Source organism: Bombus bifarius, unplaced genomic scaffold (genome assembly GCF_011952205.1).
Source record: "Bombus bifarius isolate JDL3187 unplaced genomic scaffold, Bbif_JDL3187 scf7180000008166, whole genome shotgun sequence".
In the NCBI taxonomy this organism is placed as follows: Eukaryota; Metazoa; Arthropoda; class Insecta; order Hymenoptera; family Apidae; genus Bombus; species Bombus bifarius.
The window spans coordinates 446,348-474,310 of NW_022884488.1; the positions used below are offsets into that span (position 1 = coordinate 446,348).

Below are 27,963 nucleotides of genomic sequence, written 5' to 3' on the forward strand. Positions count from 1 at the left end.
TGTAGACGCGATTAAAAAGGAAAAGGGGAAGAAAGAACGTCGGGGTTGATTTGTCCGGACTTGGCTCGAAACTCGAGCGTAATCGCTTAAGGATTATCGATCTTATTGGACCCTGGGGAAAGTTGAACGCCCGCCGGGTTTGCAATTACACGTTGCATGCCGGTTGTGAAATATGGGAAAGTCGAGAGAAAATTACGTTAAGAGGTCGAAATAACCATGACTGTGCGAAACAACTGCAGAAGGAATATTTGTTTGTCAAGATGCTCACTAGAAATTCGTTCTCTTTGAAAGGAATGTAAACGAGAAAGCAATATATGAACCGCCCGGAAGAAACGTTCCTATGAATTAGAAAAGCAGAGAAATGCTAATATCATGAATATTATTCAGCAATATTTTCATTAGAATTTACGATTATTTACGTCACATTTTAGTGGAATTATTGTATCTCCTATCATATTCTATTATATTCTAATTACAACTATTATAATTATTTTAATAAAATTTATGGAATGATAATATCTGATTCCTACAAAGAATAACTTTAATTCAAAGGTTGCGATTTTAATATTAAAAAGAAGTTCCGAAAGAAGAAGCTTCATTCTCTGAATACCTCGAGCGCGGCACTCGATGGTAACCGCTTAAAGAGGACATTGGCGCTATTTCTTTTCGTAGTAAAAATAAATTTTGTTACTGATGGAACAAATTTAATTAAATTTATCCATTAAATGCTGCGTGTCCTACTAAAACTTGTGAAAAACACGTCAGACTCGGTTGCTGATTTATTAAAAGAACACACGCATACGAATATATTCAATTAGGAATCTAATTTTTACAACTTAGAAAAACATAAACTAAAATGTTTACATTGTATTATGTAGATTATCTATTATCTACACATTTTCATAACTATTATTACGTCATTTTCGATAGAATATGTATAATTCAACTTTTCGATTGTTAATGCCAATATGTACCAATTAAGTTTAGATGTTAATTTAATTTTAGCCTTTGAACTTTCGAGTCATTAGAGCCGCTAATTTCGAAATATCCACGAAAATATTCCCATTCGTCGCGATAGTGTTACGCGCGTTTTCTGGGTAGCAACCTCATGGTAGGTCATGCATCCTACGGATATTTGTAGTGTCGTAAATGCAAACCCACACGGTTGCTGGGCAGAGAAATTCAGGTCGTCTTTAAATTAGAGACAAATATTCCAGTTTCCCACGATAAGCTACGTAAATGGCCGAAACGATGCAACTTCGTTGCAGCGTGACGGTGAATCTGGAAACGCGACTGATGCTGCTGTTTCAGAAACCAGAATCCCCGTTATTTAATGCAATTTCATAAGTATGCTGCGGGGGTTTATACATTTATACAAAATTTAAGAGTGCACATAGTATAGAAAAGTGTATAAAATATCCGAAGTAAAATACCCCTTACGATATTTAGCACGTGAAACAAATCTCTATTCAGATTTCATTCCCTTGATACTATTTAAAAAGACGTGTAATTGTAGTCGAATAACCGCAGTATGGAGTCTAGTTACAAGTGTCTTCTTTTTTCTTTTCGATGAATTTCTTATTTAGACAGTTTTTAGATTAGTGCGTTTCATGAATTCATAATTCTAAGAGATTAAATTAGCAGGTAATTTAACTTTAATCTATTAGGCTTGATATATAATGTATGAAAGATAAAGATAATGTAAACACAAGAATAGCGCGTCGCGTCTTTCTGTCTTTCATACGTTAAATTTGACAAATTGAAGTTAAAATATCTAGCGAATTAATAATTTTGCGTCTTAAATAGGCCAATACTTTTTATAGAAAGTGTCAAGATGGGTCGATAATGTAAATATATGGTTCTATTTAAAGAGATGAAGTTTACCTGAAAATCTTCCCCACTACGGATAAAAAAAAAAATTTGCACCATATGATTTTGATCTTTAAATCAAAAAATTTTCGTTTGTGAGATATTGTATCGTTCCTACTTAAACTAAACACCCTATAGATAATAACTTTCAATCAGTATCTTCCTTTTCCGAGATTCCTTTCCCAAAATCTAATTCCCTTCCAAACATCTGATGTTGAAAAAGCGGAGCGGAGCTCTCCCTCCTGTAATCCAACGGAAACCAATTTCTCATTCAATTCTCCTCATTTTCTTCCTCTCTAAAAGCAAAAACGGAAAAGCAAGTTCAGAATTAACCAACTACTATCCTGATCAAACAGGAATGATCAAAAACAACAAAAAGACCAATCCTATCTATTTCAATCCCTCCTTTCATTCATCTTTCGTTTTTCCTCAAATACTGTGCATCGAGAACCTCGCGTCTTTCCTCTTTAAAAGTGTGCAACTTTGAAACTCGTGCCTGATGTTCCTTTTGTGAAAGCAAAGAGCCGAGGGAAAGAAAGTGGGGAAAACAGACTTTCGGGAAACTTCCATGGACGATCTTTCAGCCGACGAACTTTCCAAATAAGGCATCTTGAACTCGAGGAAGCGAGGACACGCGACAGATGCCATTTTTTCACTATTTCGTGTCGATGATTTTATTGTATGTGACGAGAAAACACTTTTCGCAGCATACAGTATCGAGCATGTCCTTGTATCAAAATAAGATAATATTCCATATAATATAGTGCACTATATTATTTGTTACTATTAATCAAAATGAAAGTTTGCAAGCCGTTTTATATCTACAATGCTCCAAAATACAAGAAATGTATTTTGAAATTCTACAGAGTGAATTAGGCAAACAGGATCACTCGAATGTCTGCTTCCTTTATTCCGGTACGAAAAAAATTCTCACAGGACAAAATCGCAATATTTTAAGAGATACGTTTAATTGTAGAAAAAAGATTTTCTCGAGATCATTTTACACAATTTCAAAGCTGCAACTAACTTTAATTTAAAGGATACTATAGTTTACATAGTAGTCGATGTGTATCTTATTCTTTATGCGAAAGCATTAAGGTATTGGTTCTGAAAATGCTTAAATTAAAATATTTCACACACGATTTTTCCACTCATATTTATCTATGCTAACCCAACTAATGGAATAGACGATAGCCCCGGTCTTTAGAATTCTACTATCAAAGTCTGGAATTTGGTACAGCTAGTGTCTAGCACACACAATCTACACAAAAATGGAATTTTATTGACCGCTTTCGTGGTGACGAACTTTGGTCTGGAAGGTCGTCATCCGTGTCTCGATGCTGAACCCTTGCGGTCAGACGTCGCTCTTGGACTGAGCTTCGTCGTTGAAAGTTCGAAGAGCACGAAGCGTCGAGTTTCGTCTCTTTGGGATGGTCTTTTTGAAACTAATCAGATCGATTATGTGTCGAGGCGTATCCTGACTCGTGATGGTTCGCGAGTGCTTGCTTCTTTGTGTTAATTGGCATTAAGGGTTGTGGTTGCTATAGTTTTAAGCGAAGTGGAATATTTAATCAGTTACGAGGATCGAAACTACGTTGGCCTAATTCTCACGTACCATTTTACCTTTATTTCGTTATCTTAAAGTTCTTGTCTCAAGTTTCATTCATTATACCATATATGCCGTTTATTATAAATTTAATTTAATTTGTTGCGCGTGACATATATGGTTTAGAGATTTCAGTGTAGAAAAAGATTGGAGAAGCTCAGAAGAAAATTTATAATTATATTTAGTGCTTAGGTTAAGGGGAGGTTTGTGACACTGATAGACAGTATGACAAGGGACTGTTGGAGTTTAAGGCCGTGGTTTTGGAGCTTCTTTTGCATGATGGATGAGCGTCCAAACCACAGAACAGCCAGTTTTAAGGGAGATTAGGAGAGAAAATGATACACGTCCATGAAATTTTAGCACTCGCGAGTGAAAGAAGCAGTTGTGGAGCTTCGTTTAAACATTTTTTATCATCTCAAGTGAATTTGAAGAAGGTTTGTACATACATATGTATAACTGATATTCACCAGGAGTATTCATAGTAATTTTTATTTTATACTATAATGTTACTAGCTATTGGATTTGAAGTTGACAATAAATCATTTTTTTTACTTTTCTATCGCTGGGGGATTCCTGATCAAGATTTTCGTTTCTTAATTGAATAAAACGGAACAACAGTGTAATTTGCAACGATGCAGTTGCCAATTAAAATTGTCGAACAAGCTAAGATAAATATATTGTTCTCAGTGAATGTGTAATCAATGTTCGTTACTTCAGTTAAGTGTGAGAAGGTTTCCAACAGCTAAAAATTTTTATAGAATTACAGCTAAATTTCTTTCTCAGTGAATTGTTAAGAGGCCCGCGAAAACAATTAGCCGAACGCTAATAATTAAAGGCGATATCGCGAGGAATGCTGCGTCGAAAATAAGAATAAAATATGGATGATAAATATCATTATAAAAAATAAGGATGGTAAAGACAATTTCAGAGGAAAACAACATTAGCATTACTAAATTAAAATATGCGCAAGTTAAAAATGTTTTGATTATAACATACTTCAAATTATTATTCTTATTCATCTTATAAATCGAGATTTCATCTCGTTTTATACTATATGATTCTATGCAATTTAAAAATTATTACTAATGATATTTATCCCTTTTAATTGCTTAAAAAATTGGCATTGCATTGTACTATTTTTTAAATAAAATGTGATACTTTAAACTTATGATATCCTACATGTTTTTTCTGCTTTACCCTATTTCTTATTTTTAATATTTTTCAAAAAAAAAAAAAATGTTTAAATTAATACACACAGCTCGTTTCTGTTTAGAATTTTTACATAAATTTACTCTTCATATTTCTACACGAATAAAAACCTAAGAGCACAAAAACTGGTAACAAGAAAAATAAAATAAAGCAAGGAATATTTCGAAGAACTGTAGATATTTAACCAAGATATCAGATAAATAAATAAATAAAAAAATAAGGAGAAGGAAAACCTAAGTTCACGATGTCAGTGACGCGATCCCCTCATCTTTCATTCAGAGTTCCCCATCTGTAGTCTGACGAGTACTTTCTCTGGCTGTAGCTGGAAAAATATTTACGCCAGCGATGGCTGCCAGACCCGAGATTTTTAATTCATTCGCGACGGACACTCGTGCGGCTCGCACGAACGGTGTCGAGAGGAATGCTGATACTTCAGTGGAAAGCCTACAGAGGTATACTTTGCTTACGTTAATTCCATTTGCACTCGGGATACGTTGTATGAAGGAACGTAGCGAATGGGATGTTGCTACGATCGCGATAACGAAGGAAACAGAAATGCAGAATCCAGTTCTCGATTGGAATCGAAATATTCGAGGGAAGCTGTATTCAAAACAGAAATAATGGAATATGATAGATAATAATACGATAATTTGTTTAAGAAAGAATTTGTTGATCCTCTTAAGGAAATTTCTCGAAAGAAATTTATTAATGGATTATGTGTTGCACATTTTAGTTGCAAGTTAAGCTTTTCCTTAGTTAGTTACTTTGTGGCTACAGTATATAGCTTTATCATTATGTTTCTAAGTATTATTTCATCGCGTGTTCCTTTTCCCTTGTATTATTCTTTTATTATAATACAGCCTGTTAGTAAAGTTAAAACAAGCTTATCAAAATACATATTGCAATAACTGCATCGTCATTATAACTGAAAAACCAGGAAAAGAAGCATAAGAACCGACACGCAACCCGATTCGTCCAACCATCAATCAAACATTTCCGACAATTACATTTTATGTCCAAAATAGGTTAAATAACTTCATAAGTCAAAGTTAATTGCTTTGGTCTTTCAATAGCACGGGAATACCAATATTAACGAAGCTACTGTGAAGGATAACAGGAAAAGAAGACAGCATACGGTGTTATGAAATATTTTCCATTCAGAATGATTTTCCAAATACGCTGGCAAACGTTGTCAATTTCATTCTGGAACACACTGTACAAACTGGATATTATACAATCGGCTTAAATAACTTTGTAACTGCTAAAAGCCAAAAATTAGGAATGATACAGAAAGGGGTACAAGAATTTTCGTGTAACCACGTCTATCCACGAAACGCTTGTACTTTCCAAGAGACTTTTAAACGACTTCATAAACCAGAACATCGCATTCATCGCGCATGATGGTGTAACCACTGGTTCATGCAAGAGACGAAATGGCGAAACGGTGGGCGGCATGTCCTGTTTCGTGAAATTTCCCGGCCGTGGAGAGCCTTGAAAAGGTTCACGTGCGCCCGGCCATAACCCAGAGAATTACACTCGATTGGCTCGAGAAACGACGAACTCGTAAGCGCGACGAATTTCGCGGACTTGCTCCGTTCGCTTCAATTGTTATTTAACACGTTAACTGTCACGCAGTTTTTATAGATTTTGTGTGTCCTGGCAACCGCGATATATTGAAATAAACTACACGATAATATTTAATTTTTGCGAAATATTATATGTATTGTATTTGCACACCTTCTTCTAACAATGATATCTACGTTCTTCACATTGTTGGACATTTTTTAATCCATGAAATTTATCATACTTTCATTCTACTTTCATTTATCATTCTACAGAATTTAGTAACGTGGTTCACCGATGACTACTGTGGCAGTCAGCGGATTAACATCGTTTTTCCGATTCGGTTATTGCATTTCTACGGAACTCTTTTATCGTCATGGGTATTGTACCAATGGAATCTGAGATACGATTGCGTGCTTCCGATGAAATTCATTCCACGGGTTTGTAAAACGATCGTTACGCCGCCATGGAACCGTGCGTTTGTTCGTTAACGAGAACCCAAATTTTTTTTATTGATTTTTCTATTTCCTCCCTTCCTCCATTTTTTTGGTCGTTTTGTACGAATCGGGAAATGTAACTTGAATAGATTGCGTGAAACATTTTTGACGGATTTCAGACGTCGATCATGGGATACAGGTAATCCTTTGTAATCGAATTTTGGTCTGCTCGTGAGGGACAAATTTACCTACAGATGAATGTGGATTCTTATACAGATGGCGGTTATAAATGGAATGTTTAGTAGCGTGTAATACTATTATAGAAGAACCTATAATAGTATAGAAATATGGGAGAAATAAAATTCTTGAATTATTCGTTACAAACCTAATAGTGGTTAATAGAATATACTTTTAGAAAAGTAGATATCTGTTTCTGATTTAATTCCTTCTTTCTACGTATTCTGGTAACTTTCTTTCCAACAGAAAGAAATTTTTGCTAACTATTCACATAAGAAGACACGTATATCGTTTGACATTTCAAATTTTAATCGAATTATATGAATCTCGTAAGAGATACTTCTTCTCAATTCATTTAAATAATTCTTACGATTTAATTATCCCTGTTCCAAAATATGTGCAAATTAAAAATTCATAAACGCATTTACTCGTTCGAATCGAACTTCGTAACTAATTCTTCGAAACTTGAACATTACTTGAAAACATATTTTAATCCACAAAATCTGTCTACCACCTTCAATAAAATTACTTTCTCCCGATTTTCATTTTCCGGTAAATAACATCAGTCTTCTTATTCCATACAAGTTTTCCAGCAATATACAGAAGTCTGTCCATTATATCTCCATTCATATAAGCCAACTGCTGAAGGTAGAAAAGGGATTTTCCGAAAGCTATCCAGAAAGCCCGCTAAAAATCTGCATTGAATGACATTTCCAGAGAATCCCCTATTCAAGCGATATTACTTCAGAGGCCGGGCGAGTCGCGTTCATTCGAGACCACTCGTTATCTTCAAATCTGATTATCTTCATAAATCATGAAAAACCGCTCTTCGCCGTGGATTCACGATAATTTTATCAAATTTCTTGGAGAAGGTGAGGCGTGGCCCGTGCTCCATGGAGCTGCTAGTCACCGTAAAAAACACGTTTTATAAGCGTTCCCTGAAATATCGCCAACTGTAGCCGACACGGAGACCCGCGATAAAACGTGGAAATCCAATGGGAGTCGCAGTGTTCCCACGGGACGCCGAACTTCGGCGGATAACCGCGCGCTGTTGGAGCCTTGGAATCGATTCCATTTTGGTCACCTACAAACGCTTTTCTGCAGCAACGAGTAACACGGCTCGGGTCCAGCAGGTCGTAATTCGACGAATTTCAACCAGGAAAGTCGACAATCGCAGGCCGGCTACGTGCTTGTTAGTTTTGTCGAGTAATCGGTAACGGCGATCTCGACTTTCGTCGAGAAAATCGTGAAATAAGAGCGATTAAAATCAGGTTTGAGGATTTCAGATGAAAGCGACAATTAAGACTAAGGATTTGCATTACGGGTTAGGTGATTTCTAGTATGTAATTATGAATGAGTTGCGGCTTTTCTTGCATTCATGAGAAATTTTACGCTTTCAGGTGTGTTTTTCGATCGGTTATTAATGTTAGTAGGAATACGTTTTGTCATAACAGAACTTGAGCTTTGCAGGTTTGGACTGTGAGACGAGGGGACTTGCGATGTTTACTTGTCATGTAACATACTGGCCACAAATTTTCACGTGTGTGTAATGATATAAAGTTAACAGACATGTTACACATTCTTTTCAAAGAGATGTGGAGTAAGTCGAAACACTACCCTGAATAATTTAGAAACAAATGAACGTAAAGTCGAAAAACGCTTTTCCAGCCCCGCATTTTTTTTTTATCGGTACTTAATAAATAATTCTTTTGTACTATTTTTACTACTTACCTTATACTACTTACTTTTAAAACTTTATGTATTTAATAAATAATTCTTTTGTAATTTTTCACATTTTTTCGCATTTTCTGATAAACTTGCTCGAGTCGTGTCATTTTTTAGATACACGGGCATACAAAGTTATACGACAAACGTTAATGGATCTTCCATTATAACAGATTAATCGATCTTCGATAGTATCAAAACCATGATTGAACTGATAACCTAGATTTTGTTCGAATGCACTAGAAATTTTATCCGTCAATTTTTCTGATTTCCTTTTTTCGTTCTAACTCGAAAATTCAAGATAAAAATCGCGCGACCCGTGAACAATGATATCCAGAGATATCCACTCTAGAGTGAAGAGCTTCTGTAACCTGAATCGCGAGACAACAAATCGATGTTGTTGCGTTACTTATGGTTTGAAATTTGTTCCATTGTTTTAGTAGAATCGTTACTCGGTGCTCGAGGAGGAAACTAGAATTTATCGCAGTTCTTAAAGAAAAATATAAAAGAATTTATAGAGAATTTTAACTCTTGACAGTAAGTTTAAAATTCCTACAATATTCGTAATTAATTCTAACAATCTAATGTTTAATATTAAAATGCGAATAATTGCTGAGGATTTACATAATATTAACCATAATTCACTATACGACTAGCAAGGTAGAACGGAATTTTTCCTCGATTTTAATTGCATTTCTCTGTAACTAATGACTTCTCAATGAAACAAGTTTACCCATTAGCAACAGTGAGAGTTTATGTAAATTAATTTTCTTTTCTTAATGGATATAATGGCCTACTACTTTCCAATGCTGAAACACAAACTTCCTTACGTCTATTATCAAATAACCAATGAAACATAATATAAAATTAAGATGATATAACATAAATGTTTTATAATACTCACTAAGCGCAGGACCCTATTTTATAAAAAATAGCACTAAGCTGACCTACATTACTACAATTTTCGACTCTAGAATTTTACGTTAAATTATTTTCTTAAATATTACAAACCTTTTTTATTGTTGAAAGAAGCGTAAAATTGAGTCGCAGATTCTAAAGAATCTGTAAAAAGCATTAAGGATAAATCAAACGCAGAAAATTCAAAATCTACCAGATTTCAGTTAAACCTCTGCTAGCGCCATTTCCTGTGGCGAAATTCAACGTTTTCGCGTCTGATGTACTCGACAAGATGTACGACACGAGCGATCAGAAGGACAATGTCCCAGCGTACCATCAGAAATGACAATCTAGCGCGTTCACTGGCCACGTTAACGTCTCGTCCCACGAAATTTCTCCATTAAAATGAATGCACAAAATCCCCAGTACAATGCTTGTGTATACGAAATGCCGTGGGGAACTTCATGGAAGCCAAGTTCACGGGGAAACCCCGCAAAATCTGGTCAAATTTGCTAGCCAGGGCGACAGGAAGGGATAATAATACGGTGTACCCGTAATCTCTCTAAATGTTGCTATGTTGCATTCATTAATTCTCGGATTTGAGGCGAACGTTGTTTATCTTCGTAAATAGATTAGTTTGTTCTTCCCTTGGATATTGGAGTTTGGCATACAGAAGAGGAAGAATTACTTTAATTTAGATTTGATAACTCGTGATATTGAATGAGTGTTGTTGTGTAAGTTTTAGTTTCTGTGAAGGAAGTCTCTTTAGAATTGCAGTTATTTTGTTATCTATTTTTCAGTTAATTATATGTGGCGATAATGGCACAAAGGAAGAAATATTTATGGGCATAAATCCTTTGGAAAGATTTTTCAAACGATATAATTAGATCATTCAGACGCCACATTGATCGATATAAATCATATGAATTGGAGAAATACAGAGAAACAATAATGTTACAGATTTTCAAATTATCTTTTTGTTTTTTATTAGGTACTAGAGCTAAACATTTTTCGTGCACAGTGTGCTAGAACATAAACTCGGACAATCTTTGTAAATATGCACTTTATGCGTGTGAGATATTCTTCTTCTCTTGTAAAAATAAAACGTAATAAACGACTACTATTAAAAATTAAATTTAGGTTGCACGAGTTAAAAGATAATATGTTTTACGTTTAAACTAGCTATAAACGAATGGGAAAAAGCAACAATATCTCGTAAAAGATAATTATGTAGTAACACACATTTTAGAACCCAATAACAAGTACGTTAAATTACCTAACTACTTATGAACCAAATTGCATAATACATTTTTCATATTCTTTAAAATAAGAATTTGTATATTAAAAATCTCGTATGGAAAATTTAAAAAATTTTGCATCTCCTTCGCCTTAAAAAAATATTTTAAAGTAAAATAGTAAAATAAAATAAAATCTTAATCGTAGAAAATTAAACGACCTTGAAGGAATATTAATAGTAAGCCTAACAATTGTCCAGAGAAAGTGAACTCACATAGTGCCTCTCACTATTAATTTATCAAATTATTCATATGCTCCGGGACTTGCTAGGAGAAATATACGTCTCTGAACGTCTGGCAAACACGATATATATATTTTATCAACCAGCGTTGCTCTATCGATTCAGTCGTTGCAACGAGCACCGTATGCTGAAAACTAAACTGAAAAATATTTCACTACGCTTGGTAGTTTTAAGATAGTTTTATGTGCCTGGCTCGGTAATTGATATCGTGCCTGCTAACATTGAAACAGGTGGCTAGCAGGAGAATTGAGGCAACTTTTGCATTTAGCTGTTGGTCTCGCGGACTGAATATCAAAAAGGTAACGTTCTATATTTCTTCAGTCATAAACTGGGAATTTCTGGATGTCTACCTTTCCCACTTTTATTATACTTATATCAAATTATTCTTATATTATTAAATTAATATTTCTAGTGCCACATGTTCTATAATAACAGATATAATAAGAATATACGACTAATATAAGAATAATATAAGAAATGAATGTAATATAGTTTTATTTTATATAGTTATTATTTAATATAATTATAGTTAACTTAGCTTTTTATTTAGGATATACCCATTAGCTTTTAAATTTTCATTCTATTTCACTTAAAATTCATTTACTCGTTAATTTACTGTTCATCCCATTTAAAATTCATTTATTTCCTAATTTACTTTTTATTTCGTTTTCTCTTTAATTACTTCATAATCTTCGCGACGTAATATTTTTCCAAGGTAGGACATCACAGATCGTCTCTATATACTATCTTCTCTAATTAAAAGTGTAATCAACTTCCACTTTCTCTCCGATTTTTCCTGTCACCGCAAAACTTCAATTTCCTCTAAGAAGGGAACATAGGCGTAAAATGCCACAAAAACCAAACTTCCAACTTTCCCATAACAATCAAGCGAACTGCCTTCGCACGTATCAAAAATCCGCGTCATTTCTCGAAACTACATCAACAGCCAACGCTACCGTAGCGACATAAAATATCAGCTCTGTGAAATTACTCTCGTTCATCATCGCTACTTTTGAGACAGCTGCAAGCAACTCAAAGAGGGTTGAACAACTCCTTGCAACAACAAAGTCTAAATGAAAAGCAAAAAACGCCATCAGTGTATTGACAAATACAACGCTTGTAAGCGCGCGAAATTCAAGAGATCGTACAGTCGAGTTCAATCAAACAGGGGTGAATTCATCGATACACTACGAAGGGTCGGTTCTTTCAGGTAATTATTTAAATTATTCATTGAAATGAAAATCCAGACGAAAAGTCCACCCGAATCCCTTCAAGTGGATTTGTCTCTGTTAATTTGTACTTTCATAGCCGTACAAGTTTTTAATTGAGAGATTCAGCTAACAAGTTTAAGCGTTGATGTCGTTCTTGGGAAGATTACAAGAAGATCGCGGATATTTATGCAAATTCATATTCTTATGCGCACGAGTATAACAATAGAACCTAGTTAGAGATTTGTTCTAATTACCAAATATTGTTACAGCTACTATACTTCGGATATTTCATATACTTTTGAATATTAGTTTCGATATTTCCCATAAATGCATAAAAATGCATCGATGGAAAGATACATCGATTTTTTTTTGCGCAACGAACTGTGAGTTTTGAGATTTTTAAAAATATTTAGTGTCGTTTCTACTTTACAATACTTTACTACAATATTTTCCAGGTTTTTTAAAATGTCAAATACCATTCGTAGTAACATTTTGATCTTACTATAGGGTGTACATTACAAGTAATAATTTTTGCAAAATAAGTAACAAAGTGATTCGTGGTGCACGAAAGAGATCTCTTTATCTGGCTGAGTTACGCATTCAAAATTATTCACTGCAAAGTATCGGGATATACGTGTATGTAGAGTCATGGGTTCGATCGTGCTCGTGCGACCGATCAAACGAAAATTCCTCTCGGATCCCCCACTTCGGTTTAAATTTCGCCGCTAGTTCGACGTCGACGACGACGACGACGATGCCCGTAAGGTTTCACTACAGGCCTGCGTCAATATCGACCCGGCTTCTCTCTCGTCATGCACCCTTTCCTCCTCCACCCTCCTATGCGAGGAGGCCCCGTTGCACGTACGCGCGAGAGAAAACAACGAGTGCCGCCGCGCTGAAATATGCACGTCGGCGACTAGCCCGAGAGCGCGGTACGCATGCTCTTTTGTTACATTGTTACATATTTCGGATAGCGTTTTTATCGTTGTTCCGGAAAAATATGTTTTGACGTGGATTAAGAATGGCGGCAGTGGTGAAGAGATCTTGAATTTTCTGGTTAATTGAAGTGGTTGAAACGATGTTTGAAGATTGTTAAGAATTGTTAAGGATCCATTTGAATTGTGAGGCTTCGGGGGATGGATTATATCTGAAGTGTTTTTTTATCGAATTCTGAGGAATGATGGTTTGAATGTTAAATTCACGAGAGCTGGATTCACGAGAGACGAGGAGGAATACAAATTGGAATGGTGGTTCTTAAATATCTCACTGCGTTATAAAAGAATGAGAATGAATGTTTGATTTAGGAAATAATTATTTAAAGCTATTGCATTTTTTATGTGAAGCGGTGTATTGTATTGAACGCCGAGAAATGGTAGTTTGAGTATTGGATTTTGTAAGCATAGAAGGAATAATATACGAGGTGGAATTATTAATTTAAAGACAATGAATTTATGAGCCGTAAATTTTGTCTGTAATAGAGATATTTTCATTAATGCACTAAACGTATTAATTAAATCTTTATATCAGACTTATTTTATCTTTATTAGAGTGTTATATTTACTTTTTTATTATTTATTACTCATCATATGATATTTCTATTACCTATACAAATAATGTATTTTGATTTCACTTTATGAAAAATTGCTCCATGCTACTTCAAAATGTGTCATTATATGTTATATCAAGAAGGAAATTAAAGATCCTCTTAAGGCGATATATGTGTAGATCAATATGAAAATATATGGAAATATGAAATATGACACATGATAAATTTATGATTGTAAAACTTCAATTCATTATAGTCTGCATGACTGATTTATAGATGTGTGGATTAAAGACTGAAACTCGGGGAACGAGAGCAAACTATAAGTAGAAGTGGGACATGTATGGTCAGACACGCTTTAGTAGCACCTTATACGAGCTTATTGTTAAAACCTTATATAAATTATTGTATTTATGTTACGTCGAGAATGTGTAATATAAAACATTTCCTATATTACACAAAGAATTTTTGCTGAATATTGTTTTTTTTTAAATTAACAAAACATCTAATCAAATTTGATTATGTTCAAGTAATTTACAGACCTGCTCGGATATGATTAGCAAGAGACACATATAAGAAATCGGTGAGTAAATTTCATATTACAATTAACTACTTTTGTGTTCGTTTCTCAGCTGACGTTTGATTTACATTTCTTCTTTTCGTCACGAAAATTTACAAATGTTACACGATAACACAATATTGTTAAATGTACTAAATACAATTTTCAATTTAATATCCACGCGATGTACGTGCATGATATTTACAAATAAGTATATATTCAAAACCAAAAATAAAAGAAAATACCATTAATTTGAACGATAAACAACAGAAAATCAGGGAAACTGGTATCATTCACAGAGCTTCGATGAAAATTACATCAATACAAGTTTCTCCATATTTGTCTTCCAATTCCACGCTCTAATGAGTTTGCCATTCACATTTCCCCCGAGAACGTTAGTTAAAAAGAAAACAAGGACAAAACCTTGGCCAAAGAAGGGAGATGCAAACAAACGAGGATAATCTTTCGTAAAAATATTACTCCTCTGAACGTTCTTTTAAACATCGATAAACTTCAACGAACCTCTAATTAAATCTGGAAAATAATTCTTACATAATTTTGCATGGAGCAATTCGTGGATTTTCAATTGGAATACGGTGAGGCAGTGACTGAATAGCCTAATTAGAAGATTCGCATAATTTCCCCGACGAAATCTGCATAACTATCCCCCAACTACCGAAATCTCCCTCGTGATCTTCCCTCAGATAACACAAACACTCAATTGCACGGAATAACAAACGTCTTCTTCAAACAGCCATCCCGAACGACGCAATAAACGTCCCATCCTTTAACGTTCAGCGGTTAGCAAAGTGTCACCCCATTCCTCTGTCTCCACCCTCCGCTGGATTCGAACGATCTCCTTAACCCGGAGACCCACCAACAACAATGCCTACATCGGGTCTCGTTAATGGTGACCCTGATACTCTCTATAGCCAAATTCTCCCTTATACCAACGATTCATCACCAGAAAGGTCTACAAGGATAGGGGTGGTAACGCGAACAGTTTTCGACTTCAGGAGAGTTCTTTTGCAGTCCTTTGAAGTGATGTTATGACGCTTCTCGTGCTTCTTTTCATTTGTCACCGCGTGATGCTCTCGCTGTTGGAATTCAGTTTGGGACCTTGGGGGAGGGTGGTTGAGTTTAAGGTAATTTGTTAGATAGACTGGCGGAGAAAGGTGAGTTACTAGGTTTTCTATGTTATCCGTGAATTTGATGTTGTCGTGCGGTTAAAAGATTGAGGTAACGTAGTGAGAACAAGGTGGAGTAAGATAATTGCAAGAAGGAGAATGAAAGGTAATTGCGAATGAGCTGTAGCTCTATGGTGAAGTTGATTGAGATCGTAATAGGTTTTTGTTGACTTGCAGGAATATTTTTAATGAAGGAACCATTCCATTTTTAATAGTTCCTGGAACCTTCACACGTGCCAAGTTATATTAAATTAATACGATTCTTGATAAATCAAATAAAACGTAAATAATAATAGGATTTGGTATTGTTACATGGTTGAGAGATTGATAAGCATTGAACCTGACGTAATCAACGATGACCGTAATCATGTTAAAATATATGATATAAACATAAACTCACTTTCCCAAGGAATAAAAGTTACCAAAACCGCGACCTGCTGAAAACCACCCCTTGCTTCCCGCTAACGACAACTCGATCTTCAAAATTGTAAGATCTCATCATCGAAACTTAGAAAGGCGCAGTTATCTAACAAGATCGCGTCTTCATCTCATTTTTTGATACTTTTGGACTACACGGTCTCCTGAAATGCACGAAAGAGCTGAAGAACCGAAGAATAAAAATAAATAGGAAGGATATCCAAAAGGAAGAAGAAAGAGAGAGAGAGAGAGAGAGAGAGAAGAAACGGCTGGTAGGCTCTTCAGTTCGTAATGTACGCAGAGAAGCGTATCGATCGTCGTTGCCTCCCATGGTTCTTGCCACGAGACAGACAAAGAGCTACGCTAACCCAGCCTCCACAGTCTGCACGACGTTTTATCCTCTGTTTGCACCCTTTTCCATCCTACAGCTTCCATCACTGCCGCTTAATTCATCCCACCCTCCACTTCTCTTCCACCTAACCGTCTCTCTACCCTCGAGGTTTCTTCGTCTTTTCCGTGTTTAGCTAGGTAGCGGATCCAAGGGTCTACCTGAAATATTTCTATGGCATCGGATCGATGGAGCAGTGACGAGATCCGACGAATTTTGGCAGTCTATCGGGGTACAGGATGTAATTTCCCCTTGGTACTTAGGAAGAACATTTTGGCTCTGGCTTTTGTTTGTTGTTTAAGAAGAGGTTGATTTAATACGGGATGTTTTATTTTGACAGAATTATATATTTGGGTTGATTGTGATTTTGGACGATGTTGTTTAATAGGAAGATTTTTATTAAGGTGAGGGAATTTCTAAATTTCGACTTGACTGCAGCTTCAAAAGATTCATTCAATTTTTTACTCCTAATAACTTTTTTTAGTTCGCAGAATTTTTAAACTTTGATCTCACTGTAACTTTGGGAGATGACTGGTATGAAAACTTTCACTCATGCCGATTTTCTTGAATTTTAGCTTGATTGTTGTTTCAGAGAAAGCTAATGAATATATGAAAGTTGCTGTTCAAGTGGAACAATTCTTTAGCTTTGTTAGCTTAATCATAAAACCGCCAAAGAGCGTAGTTTGTTTCGTATTTGGAAAGAGAAGCTTACTCCCTAGACACGAGATTTAGTTCATACGCTAGCGTTCATCAAAGTAACCACAAAAACTAAAAAAGAAATCTGAAGCTAGTGGCGTACAGTTCTCAAAGAGAAGATTCTCTTTCCCAGCTTGGCCGCGACATTAACGACTCACCGGAAAGCCAGTGAATATTCCTCGCCGGAAGCAGCTGCTGCAGGAAGTGTATTATTCGCGTGTAACGCGCTTGCGAGTAAATTGTTCCGCGTAGTCCGTGCGCTTAAAAACGCGATTATGCTCAGTATTTTGTCATTCTGCATGCAAATTCGACTCTTGTTACGGGTCAATATCATTGAGAATCATATTGATCGTGTACGATCAAAGTTCAATACTCTTTTATTGGTTCGGTGCATATTATGAAATTAAATTGTAACTGCGCATAAAAGTTACATACATTTAATCAAAATAATTTTCACATATTTTTTCCCCTCATCAGTAATGTATAATATTTTAAATTTATGATTTCATCGCTGAAAATCTGAGCGTGATTCTTGTTGAAATTTTGTTTACACTAAATCTTGAACGCGGAGTGAATTTCGCGCTAACAGTGATCGTAACTCAGAATGTTATTCCAAGAGTAAATGTAAATTTATCGAACTGCATAACAACATTATAATATTTTTGTATAAGTTAGACATCCCCTTATATCAACTTGGCATTCTAACGTGATGTTCTTACACAGTTATACAATTCAAAGCATTCAGATTCGTTTTCCCTAAAATCATGATTTCTAAATTATGTCATTGTTACAGCAACCGAGCGAACATGTATTGTCAATAACAATGGCCGTGTGAAGTTTCAAAAAGATTAAAACGAATCGTCAATATTATTGATCGCGTGCTCCTTTTGTCGTTTAGATTTCACAGCCAGAGCATATTTGAAGGCGCTTCTTTAAACAAACAGCGAGATGGAGGCGTCGAGTTATACCGGTGAAACGCGTCAAGTAAATTCACGAATCGCAACAGGTTGCTAACCGACAAAAGGACTCGCGAGACATGCCACGAAATCTCAAGAAATCTTGAAAAGAGGTTGGAAAATTGGGGTTTGAGAATCGAATCGTCTGGATGATATTGCGTTACCAGTTCGCATGATAAATGTGCTTTTACGGTTTCCCTTTAAACCGCGGCAGAAACACGATAGGTTTGTTTGGCCGATGGTCAGATATGGAGCACGAAAAAGGGGTGAAAGATCGGGGATTGTTCCTTGAGCCCGGCAGATTTGTGAACTCGATACGGCGCAAAGGGATCAGATGTCGTTCGTGGAAAGATTTCGATTCTGTCGTGGGGTGGATTGTAAAATACGGTTTTTGGAGTTTTCCAGAATGATGGACGTTCGTTCCCATCTTTGTCTTCATATACAGTGGCTATAAAAAGTATATCTTTCTCTTATCCTTATTTTCAAATGAAGCATTTTTTTTATAGTAGTTTCTACATTTCACTTTTGCAGTATCAACTTTTTGTAGTTGTACGAAGGTATTACTAAATAATACAAAATTTAATATACTACTTGAACTTAATTAATTAGTATATAAATGCTATGATAAATACAATGGTGCACAAATACTTTTAATTAAAATACTATTAATTAAAAATTTTAAATATGTCTGCGGTTGTGCCGACACCGACTCTTCTGCTGATTTTATCATTAAAGCCAAACTAATGCCACAGACTTTAACGAAGAAAATGTTTTGAAGTAGTAAAATTGAAAACTAGTTTGTCTTTAATACGTTTCCATAATATATATATGTAATCACTAATCACCAAAGAGAATTGTGCAACCTAATAATCTTGCATCCTCGTGAAGGATGGACACGTCTGACATCTAGTATTAATTGAACAGGCATGATTAAACGTTGTCAAAGTTATTATTATTGCGCGACTCAGTTGGACGAGACGGAGATTCCATGAGATATTTAAGCGATCGTCATGCAGCACGACATACCACGATTGTACTTGGTAGCCCATTAATGCCGCCTCTAGCACGTGATTCCTGGTAATTAGGTCAACGCCGTACTCGCGCCATTGTGCGTGTTCGCATTAGATACCATGGGGACGAGGCTATAATTTCCCTGGCCTTTTTTGCAACCACTTCAACTCTCCTACACGTTAAGAAATTTTAATTTCAAGATAAACGTCGATGAGACGACAATTTGCGTTTCACACAGATATTTCACCTCATAAGTGAAGAAGACGAGTTAATACGTCGCAGTGATTGCTAATCTCTTATTAAGAAACCTTGTATCTCTTGACGAGTCGTTTTATTTTTGCTAACGATAAATTATGTCAATATAAACGGGCTAAAATTGTTCTAATGGAAATTGATTTGCTTTTATCAAATTTTAATTTGGTGATTACAGAAGATTTCGGCTAAGAAATGACCTAATTAACAGAAATTGGAACTCTGATCTGATATGATAGAAGATTTATTTTTAGAATGCATCGTAGTATTAAAGAGAGTTTTGTTACGGTAGAATCTTACACTATTATTATGAACCAGGATAGTGAATTATAAATATAAGCTTTTTGATTTCTGAGAATTTTGTTCGTTAAAAAGACGATGAAATCCATTTTCTGGATAGAAAATTCCTAAAATTCTCTAATAATATATCTGACCTACATGTCTGTTTATCACCTGTTGAATTAAACCTAATCTTCTATGTCCTTTTGAATCATACACACCCCTTTAAGCAACAATTTCCCCCTTCAATTCCCAAGCGACTCCTAACCAACCCCAGTGTCTACCACCGCGATCCTAACACACCCAAAATCCCGCAGAAACATCGCCAACCCTAACCTACGGCATAAAATCATCACGAACTTTCTACAGCCAATCAAACCTCTCGTCAAACCAAATATCAAACACCGCTATTCAATATATTTGACCATAAGACCCTTAATCCAGTCGGTAAAGTCAATGGAAACGATATAATCCGCTCGTAAAATCGGTCAGATGTTAAAATTTACATATTTTGAAAATCAAAGTAACTAATTTCAGATATTTTGAGAAGCATAAGTACTTAGGCTTCGAAAGACTTAGGATGTGTTTTCTGACGACTATTTACGTCAAAGTAATCAAATATACCATAGATACCTGAGACTAGTTATATTCTTCTTTAAATGTTTCGTTTTCATCATCTTCATTATATATTATGAATTTCAATCGTATAACTTATAATCAAACTAACGGATTTTTATGCATTTTTATATTACTATGAACATAACTAAAGAAACGGAATCTAAATAGAAATTTATTTCACCTACCAAGTATTATAATAAACACTCTATTTTGGATACTTGACATGTTTTCGCATATTATATAAATTATATGCATTTTTGTAGCATCAAATTTCCCATAAATGCGTAAAAATCCCTAGTCTAATTACAATCGTGGACAAAAATAATTGGACAGTCAAATTAGTTACTGAATAATATATATACCATGTGGAAGGATGTATATATATTTATTTATATATAACATGGGATACATAAGGATACATAATAAATAAAAGTTAAGCATATAACTGTAGTAAGTACCAAATCCATTACACGTCCATTTATTTTTTGTCCACGGCTACGTCTAAACGAAGTTCTACCATACGTTCGTATAGCTGAATTCCAATCTATACATCCCATACATCTCAATTCCAATTCCCACAAGAAAAGATGCAGCGCACACCTTCCCATACTATATATCTCCATGAAATTCGAGTATTTCGCGTTCGGATCATATCGATATTTGCATCTTACCTTGCGTGCTGCCGTTGGGCTGACCTGGCTGTGGTATCCCTGGATAAAGGGGCGAGGGATGCGGCGAGGGTTGATTGCTGGGCGGTCCTGTAGAATGCGGATTGGCAGTCGTAGGGGTCGGCGTGGCCGATGCTACTTGCTGGGATTGTTGGGATTGCTGCACGGTACCGGCTGACGTGGGTGTTGCTGCAGGGGTGCCACCACCACCAACGCCACCGGTACCAATACCCCCAGCGGCTGGTTGCTGCTGTTGCGGCTGTTGTTGCTGCTGTTGCTGCTGCTGGGGAGTCTGTTGCGGCGTTGGCGGCTTCTGACCGTCGGGAGAGTCGCCGGCCGTTTCTGGAAACGAGCAACGAGAACGATTAGCAGGAAATATTAATGAACAGGGCGGCGTGTCTGAAACAGTCTGTACGCACGTTTCTGCTGGTTTAAGCGAATGGTTTTCGGGCAATGGTTCGTACTGGGAATGGATGGTTTCTGACGATGCGATTTGAAGAGGAGGATTGAAATCGATGGCGAGCGTGTTCAATTATTTCGGTGTACTATCGTTTGGAGCTATTTCGGCCTGCAACCGTTTGGAAGTGTTTTGCCGTTTACTTTTGACAATGTGATGAAGAGATCGATTGGCTCCAACAAGAGCGAAGTTTTCAGAGTTGAAAGAGGAATTTCGGATGTTTGTCACATTGATGTGTGTTTAGGCTTGATGGATGTATGTTTTATAAACATAAAACCAGTTTAAGTTAGTAGAGTGAAAAGGAAAGGATAATATAGAGGTAATTTAGTACGGTACAGGAAACGACAAAAAACACGACAAAATCGAAATTGATACGTGGAATGTATGTAATAAACTTAAATTTCTGACAGAAGCTTGTCTTATCATTTTTGTCGGTAAGAAGGTCCGTATCATTATCGTCTCATGATAAAATAATCGTTCCACTTTGAAACTCATCTCTGATCTTTCATGAATTTTATAAGATGGATCCGAAAATTTGGTCTATCAGAAAATCTAAAGGCAATTACTTCTTTTATCCTCAGTATCGATTCGGGCACACCATACAATAAACGTTACGTATTTGCGCTATTAAAAAATATATGAACAGAGAGAAGAAATATATGAAGACAATCTGCAGAAAATATGAAACAATCACGATAGCTATCCAAAATTGGCCACGTTTCTATAAAACGAAGGTAGACGCATCACGTGTCCGACGGTTCCGGAAATTGAGCCCATGTCTGGGTGATAACAAGCGCGGAACCTAATTACGTTCTTTAGCGTTTCGTCTTGCCGTTCGCGTCTCGTTCCCACCCGCAAATCATGGGCCCTTATTTCCTGATTAGCCGGAGGCTGGACAATTTCCACGGGACAGACGGTCCTGTACTCGTACATTCCTGAATTTGTCCACGACGAATAAAACTCCATCCCACAGAGATCTCATCCCCCAAAGTGACTCGAAATTTGAAACTTTAGCGATATTCGATGGTTGTTTCGAATTTGATAACATTCGTGCGCGTAGATACTGGTTTTATGATTTCATAGAGTTGGTTTATGGTAGTTCACGATGGTTGAAGTTCGTACAGATAAGAGAAATTGGGGTTGAAGAGAAACTTGAGATAAGTGAACGTAGTCTATGGCTGAGGGGAAACATACATATGTTATTCTGAAAGCTTGGGATGTTAGTACGTTCGTGAACGATGTCTATGGCTGTTAGGTAGATTTACCCGAAATTCAGAGCAAGTTTTAAATAACTGGAGATAATCAGAGATAATTTGATTATAGATATTAGGTCGTTACATATAAAATGTCATTTTGTTTAAAATTTGGAAGTAACAGATGGATATTGATCAATTGTTATGGGATTGGATGTTGTTCAATTTTTACAAAATAACAATTATCTCTTCAGGGATATTCGTGGGTAGATGGATGTTTAATTTTTGTTTAAATAAAACATGAAGGTATGTAAGTTCGATCACAAAATGGAAATTTGAATTTAAATTGTACCATCGTAAGGAACAATCGCACGAATGAAATATGGGACAGTTCAATTTCCTCTCGAGCATCGACATTTCAAGTTTTCCTATAAAATCTCTGACATACGGTAAAAGCGGAAAACTCACCATTTTCCGGAAACGACGTGGACCTTATGACGGGCAACAGGATTCCTTTCTGTACCAACTCGTCTCTGCTAGCACGTACAGAGATTTTCCTCTCGAGCGCTGCAATCGTGAAGAACAATCCCTAGTTAATATCCTGGCTTATCGATAAATCGCCACTAGGTCATTTAGTGTATCAAATGATAATCCTTAAATTATTTTTCAGTCTATCATTTCACATTTTTTAATATTTATTATTAAAAATATACTCACACAATGAGGCAGCTTCGAATTTATCCGATTTCTTTTTCCGTTTCCACTTCCACGGTTTAAAGAGTCTACCGAGGGCTGAAAATTTGCTTTTCCTCTCAAGGGGTGGTGTTCTTGCCCCCGAGCCCAAACTGTTCGTCCGTAATGCCGCCCCATTTTGCTTTTTCGCTGTAACAGACAAATATATTTACATATAGAAATTGTTTCCAGTTGCATAATATGTTAGAAGTATTATTAACCCCTTAACCTACGATTTACGTTCGAGAATTTTGGGCCGACTTACGTTTGGCCCGATCATCTATTACGGGCTATGACCGTAATATTTACGTTAGGCCCGATCATCTACTACGGGCTATGCCCGTAATACTTACGTTTGGCCCGATCATCGTACTACAGGCTATGCCCGTAGTTGTAGGTTAAGGGGTTAATAAACTGCGAATGTTCATTTTAATCTCATGTAATTGAAGAAACAGAATATAAATAGAGATTTGCTTCATCTACTAGATGTTATTACGAATTTTAACATATTTTTATATGTTGTGTATATGTTTTTATGCTTTTAAAATCACTATAAATGCATGAACCCGTCGTGTAATTATTAAAAATATATTTTATTAATGAAAAAATGCTAAAGGTAGCTGCATCAGAATCTTATCATAGAAGGATTATGTTACAAAATAATGTAGCGTCTGAAATCAAAACGATTGTCGGTAAAATAAAAGGGTGCAACTTCATCGACTGTTGCATTCCACTCGTGTTATCGACTTGGGATACGATTGCCGTGTTTCCACAATTTTCCAGGAAAACGTAAACCAGGAATTTCTACGTTACCGACAAGGGATGAAACAACCCCTAGAAAGTGCATTTACCACAATCGCACTGGCGAATCGATGATAACTTTAACGAAACAATTCGAGGAAATATTGTTATCGTTTGTCGAAACACTTGGTTTCTAACGAATTTACACATAAAATGTTTATTTTACGAACAAATATTAAGGAAAGTATAATTAAACTGATTTATATACAATAAAAAAAGAACAAAAATTCATTCATATATTGAATGATATAACATTTCCTACTTACTTCTACTTTGGAACTTAAAGGAAGTTCCAAAAAGTAGACAAGACGATGACGCGACAATAAAAGATTCATATTAAAATACTTCCGCTTGTCTTTACCTCGAAAGGGAAAATAATATAAGATAAACCCAGTCTTCTACTAAAACTTCTTAAAGATTGTTTTACCAAGTTTTATTGCCCCCGCCCTTTCCGTAGTTTTTAAGAAGGAAGGTCTGTGTGGGCGGTGGACAAAAGGAGATAAAGCACGTAACGTACGATGATAATACGATGAAAGGCGACTTCGGAAGTAAAACTTATTTTCCAGGATTATTGTACCTCTCGAGATATGACACTGTTTACAAATGTTGGACAAATATTCGTGGAGAATTGTACTGAGCGTGGCCAGCTCTCTCCCTCTGTCTGTCTCTCTCTCTCTCACACACACACATGGTTCTGTTCCTCTTAACTCATTGTTAGACGGCCATGTCGATGTCACTATAAAATCAATACCCGACATCGTGGCCCCATAGATATTTAATGGCTATGGCCCTTCATAAAAAAAGACAATATCGTTTGGAAAATATGATCAAATAAATTTTTCTGTTGTATTCGGGAAAGGTTGGATAATAAAAAACTGTGAAAAATGGAATTGAAGAGATCCTGAATAGGGAGATATTTCTAATGTTTCTAGAATTAGTAAGGAAGCCTTGATATTAATATTCATGAAATATGATATATTGCTATCTCCGTAACCGCTTCTTATATTTAGAATTGTAAAACTTTAGAACTATTCCGCTCTAGTAACCGCCAATTGATCTCGTAATAACATCCTCTGTTAACAACTAATTAATTCGTATAGCAATTAATACGTTGAAATTACGATGACTGTTAAAACATTTCGAGTCTTCCATGTTCCATGCGCTACAAGTTTAAAAATTCTTCGGATTTCGTAAAGATTACATTACAACGTAATCGTTGGGAATAAAATACGCGGTAGATTAAGCGTGTAATAAATGTCAAATGAGAGTAATTTAGAAACCAATTCTGTTTGCCACGTCGTAATATGCAAAATATTTATCGCCAACTCTCAAATAATTAAAATATACCAGCTTTCTACGGTATTCGAAATAATCCACCTTAACGCAGAGCAATTTTATCAATTCGAAATTTGCCGACTTTATATCTACATCTTTTTCTTAAAAACTATTATCCACACATTAAAATACAACGTCACAATGTTACTTAATGCTCACCTGTTTAAGAAAATTTAAATACCACGCCATTAAACTTTAACCGCACAATCCAACGTCATAAACGTCGCCTCAAAGAACTTTGTCCACGATGCAATAAAACCAGCTCACAAAGGAGAAACTTCTCCGATATCCTGCTTGTACATAGATTTTTGTGAATGTCGAACGTCCATTAATTAATATCTGCTAGAACATCTCGAGCACGAAAACTAAATATAATATAAACCATGTGTTTCCAGATGATGAGGAACAACTGAAACAACATAAGAGGAATCGTCGTGGAAAGAAAATTTCAGGAAGCCCCTAGAGAGGAATAATGGACGATAACGTGCGGTAGGGCAGTTTCGTCGAGATCGACGATTATTATCGGTCCTGAACGTCCCTCAGGGATACTTCTGGTCGGCAGATCTTCTATGGTGAATTCTTAGTATGCGGGGGCGAATTTCGTTGGCCTATCGCATCGTATGGCCGTACTCAGTCCCGGAGCGTCTAGTTTAGGAGCAATTAGACCGAGTGACGAAGGTCGATCGGTTTTGCTCTTGACGATGTCTGTTAAAGGGAAATTTTGGGATAGTTGATATTCCAAAGAGACTACCAATTATTTTAACACGAAGGAATTGTTCTAACATGTATATCTGCATAATCACCCACTTGCAAGATTTTATTAATTGCTCAAATTAACAACTTATAATCCATCGTTCTGATGAGTTTGATATTTTTGATTGAAATAAGAAGAAGTTAAAATAGGAAGCCGTTGATGGCGTAGCGGCTTTTAGCGTCATGGTTGTTTTATATAAGATAATAATAGTTCTATGATATAATGTAAGCATGAAAGTATAATAGATAGGGTTCCTGGTATCGATGAAATAGATACCGACGAAGTTTTCAATTATGAAGAACGTGTACCATGTGAAGTGAATAATATCAGTGTTATAAAATGATAGAGAAAAATGTACAAGGCCAATTTCCACCCTCTTTCGCAGATACTATAATAAAAGTTTCTGCGATAAAGCTTCTGGAAAATGTTTGCATTCACGTACACAATACCATAACATTGTTTATTACGTGTATTTCATTGGAAGTTGTATTCCTCTGGAGGTAGATAAATGCAATCTATGGCATTTAAATATATAAGAAACTGTCGTCATTTGTTTAAAATTGTAAAATATAGAAGATTCTTATGCGTTATTCATATAGAGCAAAAATTGATATCGATATTCCAAGAGACGCCAACTTTGCCGTCAATCGATGTTTTCATTATTCCTCTTAGCGTCTAGCTCGAAAGAAAAATACATAAAATCGACATAAAAACGATACATAAAATGGTCGTCGGTTTGTTATCGAAAAGCTGAATTAAGAGATTTTATCAGTTGCATAAATTCTATCGTAATTGAAATACAATATTTAATCCTCAATTAAAACCCTAATGTTACATTTGGTACATTCGTGATCAGTTTTATCAAAATCTTAAGATCGAAAGTCGATTACAAGACAAAGATAAAAGTTTACGAAGTTGAATCCTAAGTGCCACATTATTACAATATTAAAAATTCCAAATATTTCGTCGATACTTCTTACGAAACACGTGCGATATATCAATAACAATTTTCTAAATTTTCATTAACTAAGAGACACGTATCCTTTAGATTAATAAAAAAAAGTTAATAAAATTCTCTCACCCACACCAAAAGCGAGTTTGGATCTTCTCAGAAACAAATTCTCATAGATGGCAGGATGGCAGAATGTAATCTGGTTGCTTCTTGTTCAACGGACAATGCGAGGGCGGAAGTGTAAGGGATCAAAGGAAGAAAAATCTGTCGGATCTTCCGGCGTTTCAATAAGAAGCGACACGGTTCGAAAAATAGCAAGTTCGATTTCTGGAGGTCGAGACTTTTCTCTCGGGACAGGAGTAGACTCAATGCCATCAGAAATGGCTTAGTGGCGTCGAAGCTGTTGGCACGAGATTCGAGGAGAAGGCATTCCTTGGCAACGATCGTGGCTGAAAATTACTCGAAGAACGCTCGATCGATCGGGTATGCGATATCCGTTTCGAACAGCTCCGCGTTGATCGAACCACGTGGATAGTTCAGCTTCGAGAGAACTCGATCTTTTGAATATTTTTCGTGTCACGTGGATGAGTTCAATGAACAAATGTCGAGAGAGAACAGAGAAATTGGATAATCAAAAACGCGACAGTGACCCAGAAAGTTATTGATTTTTCAATTACAATATAATTGCTATGGTAGCGGTTTTTAATTTCGTTTATCGATCTGTGAAATACTATAATCTCGTAATTTAAGAAAATCGTATATGTGTCTGTAATTCGTAATTTGTACAAAAGTTAATGCAATGTACTGTAAAATAAATCTTTCCGTGGAAATTCAGATTGCTTCGATAAGAAAGTTGGTTCACCGATTACAATGC

At 35.8% G+C, this 27,963-nt stretch overlaps 1 protein-coding gene across 11 annotated transcripts in view; it reads right to left on the reverse strand.

Annotated features, from left to right (window-relative positions):
- The window catches only part of LOC117209248 (phosphatase and actin regulator 4B), a 385,949-nt gene that overhangs the window by 219,998 nt on the left and 137,988 nt on the right, over nt 1–27,963 (reverse strand). For all 11 annotated transcript variants that reach the window (XM_033451026.1, XM_033451025.1, XM_033451030.1 and 8 more), the window contains 3 exons: nt 23,233–23,397; nt 22,984–23,082; nt 20,869–21,207 (listed from right to left, as the gene is read on the reverse strand). In XM_033451026.1, coding sequence (XP_033306917.1) covers nt 20,869–21,207; nt 22,984–23,082; nt 23,233–23,397 — 603 coding nt within the window. The remainder of the gene's footprint in view (nt 1–20,868; nt 21,208–22,983; nt 23,083–23,232; nt 23,398–27,963) is intronic.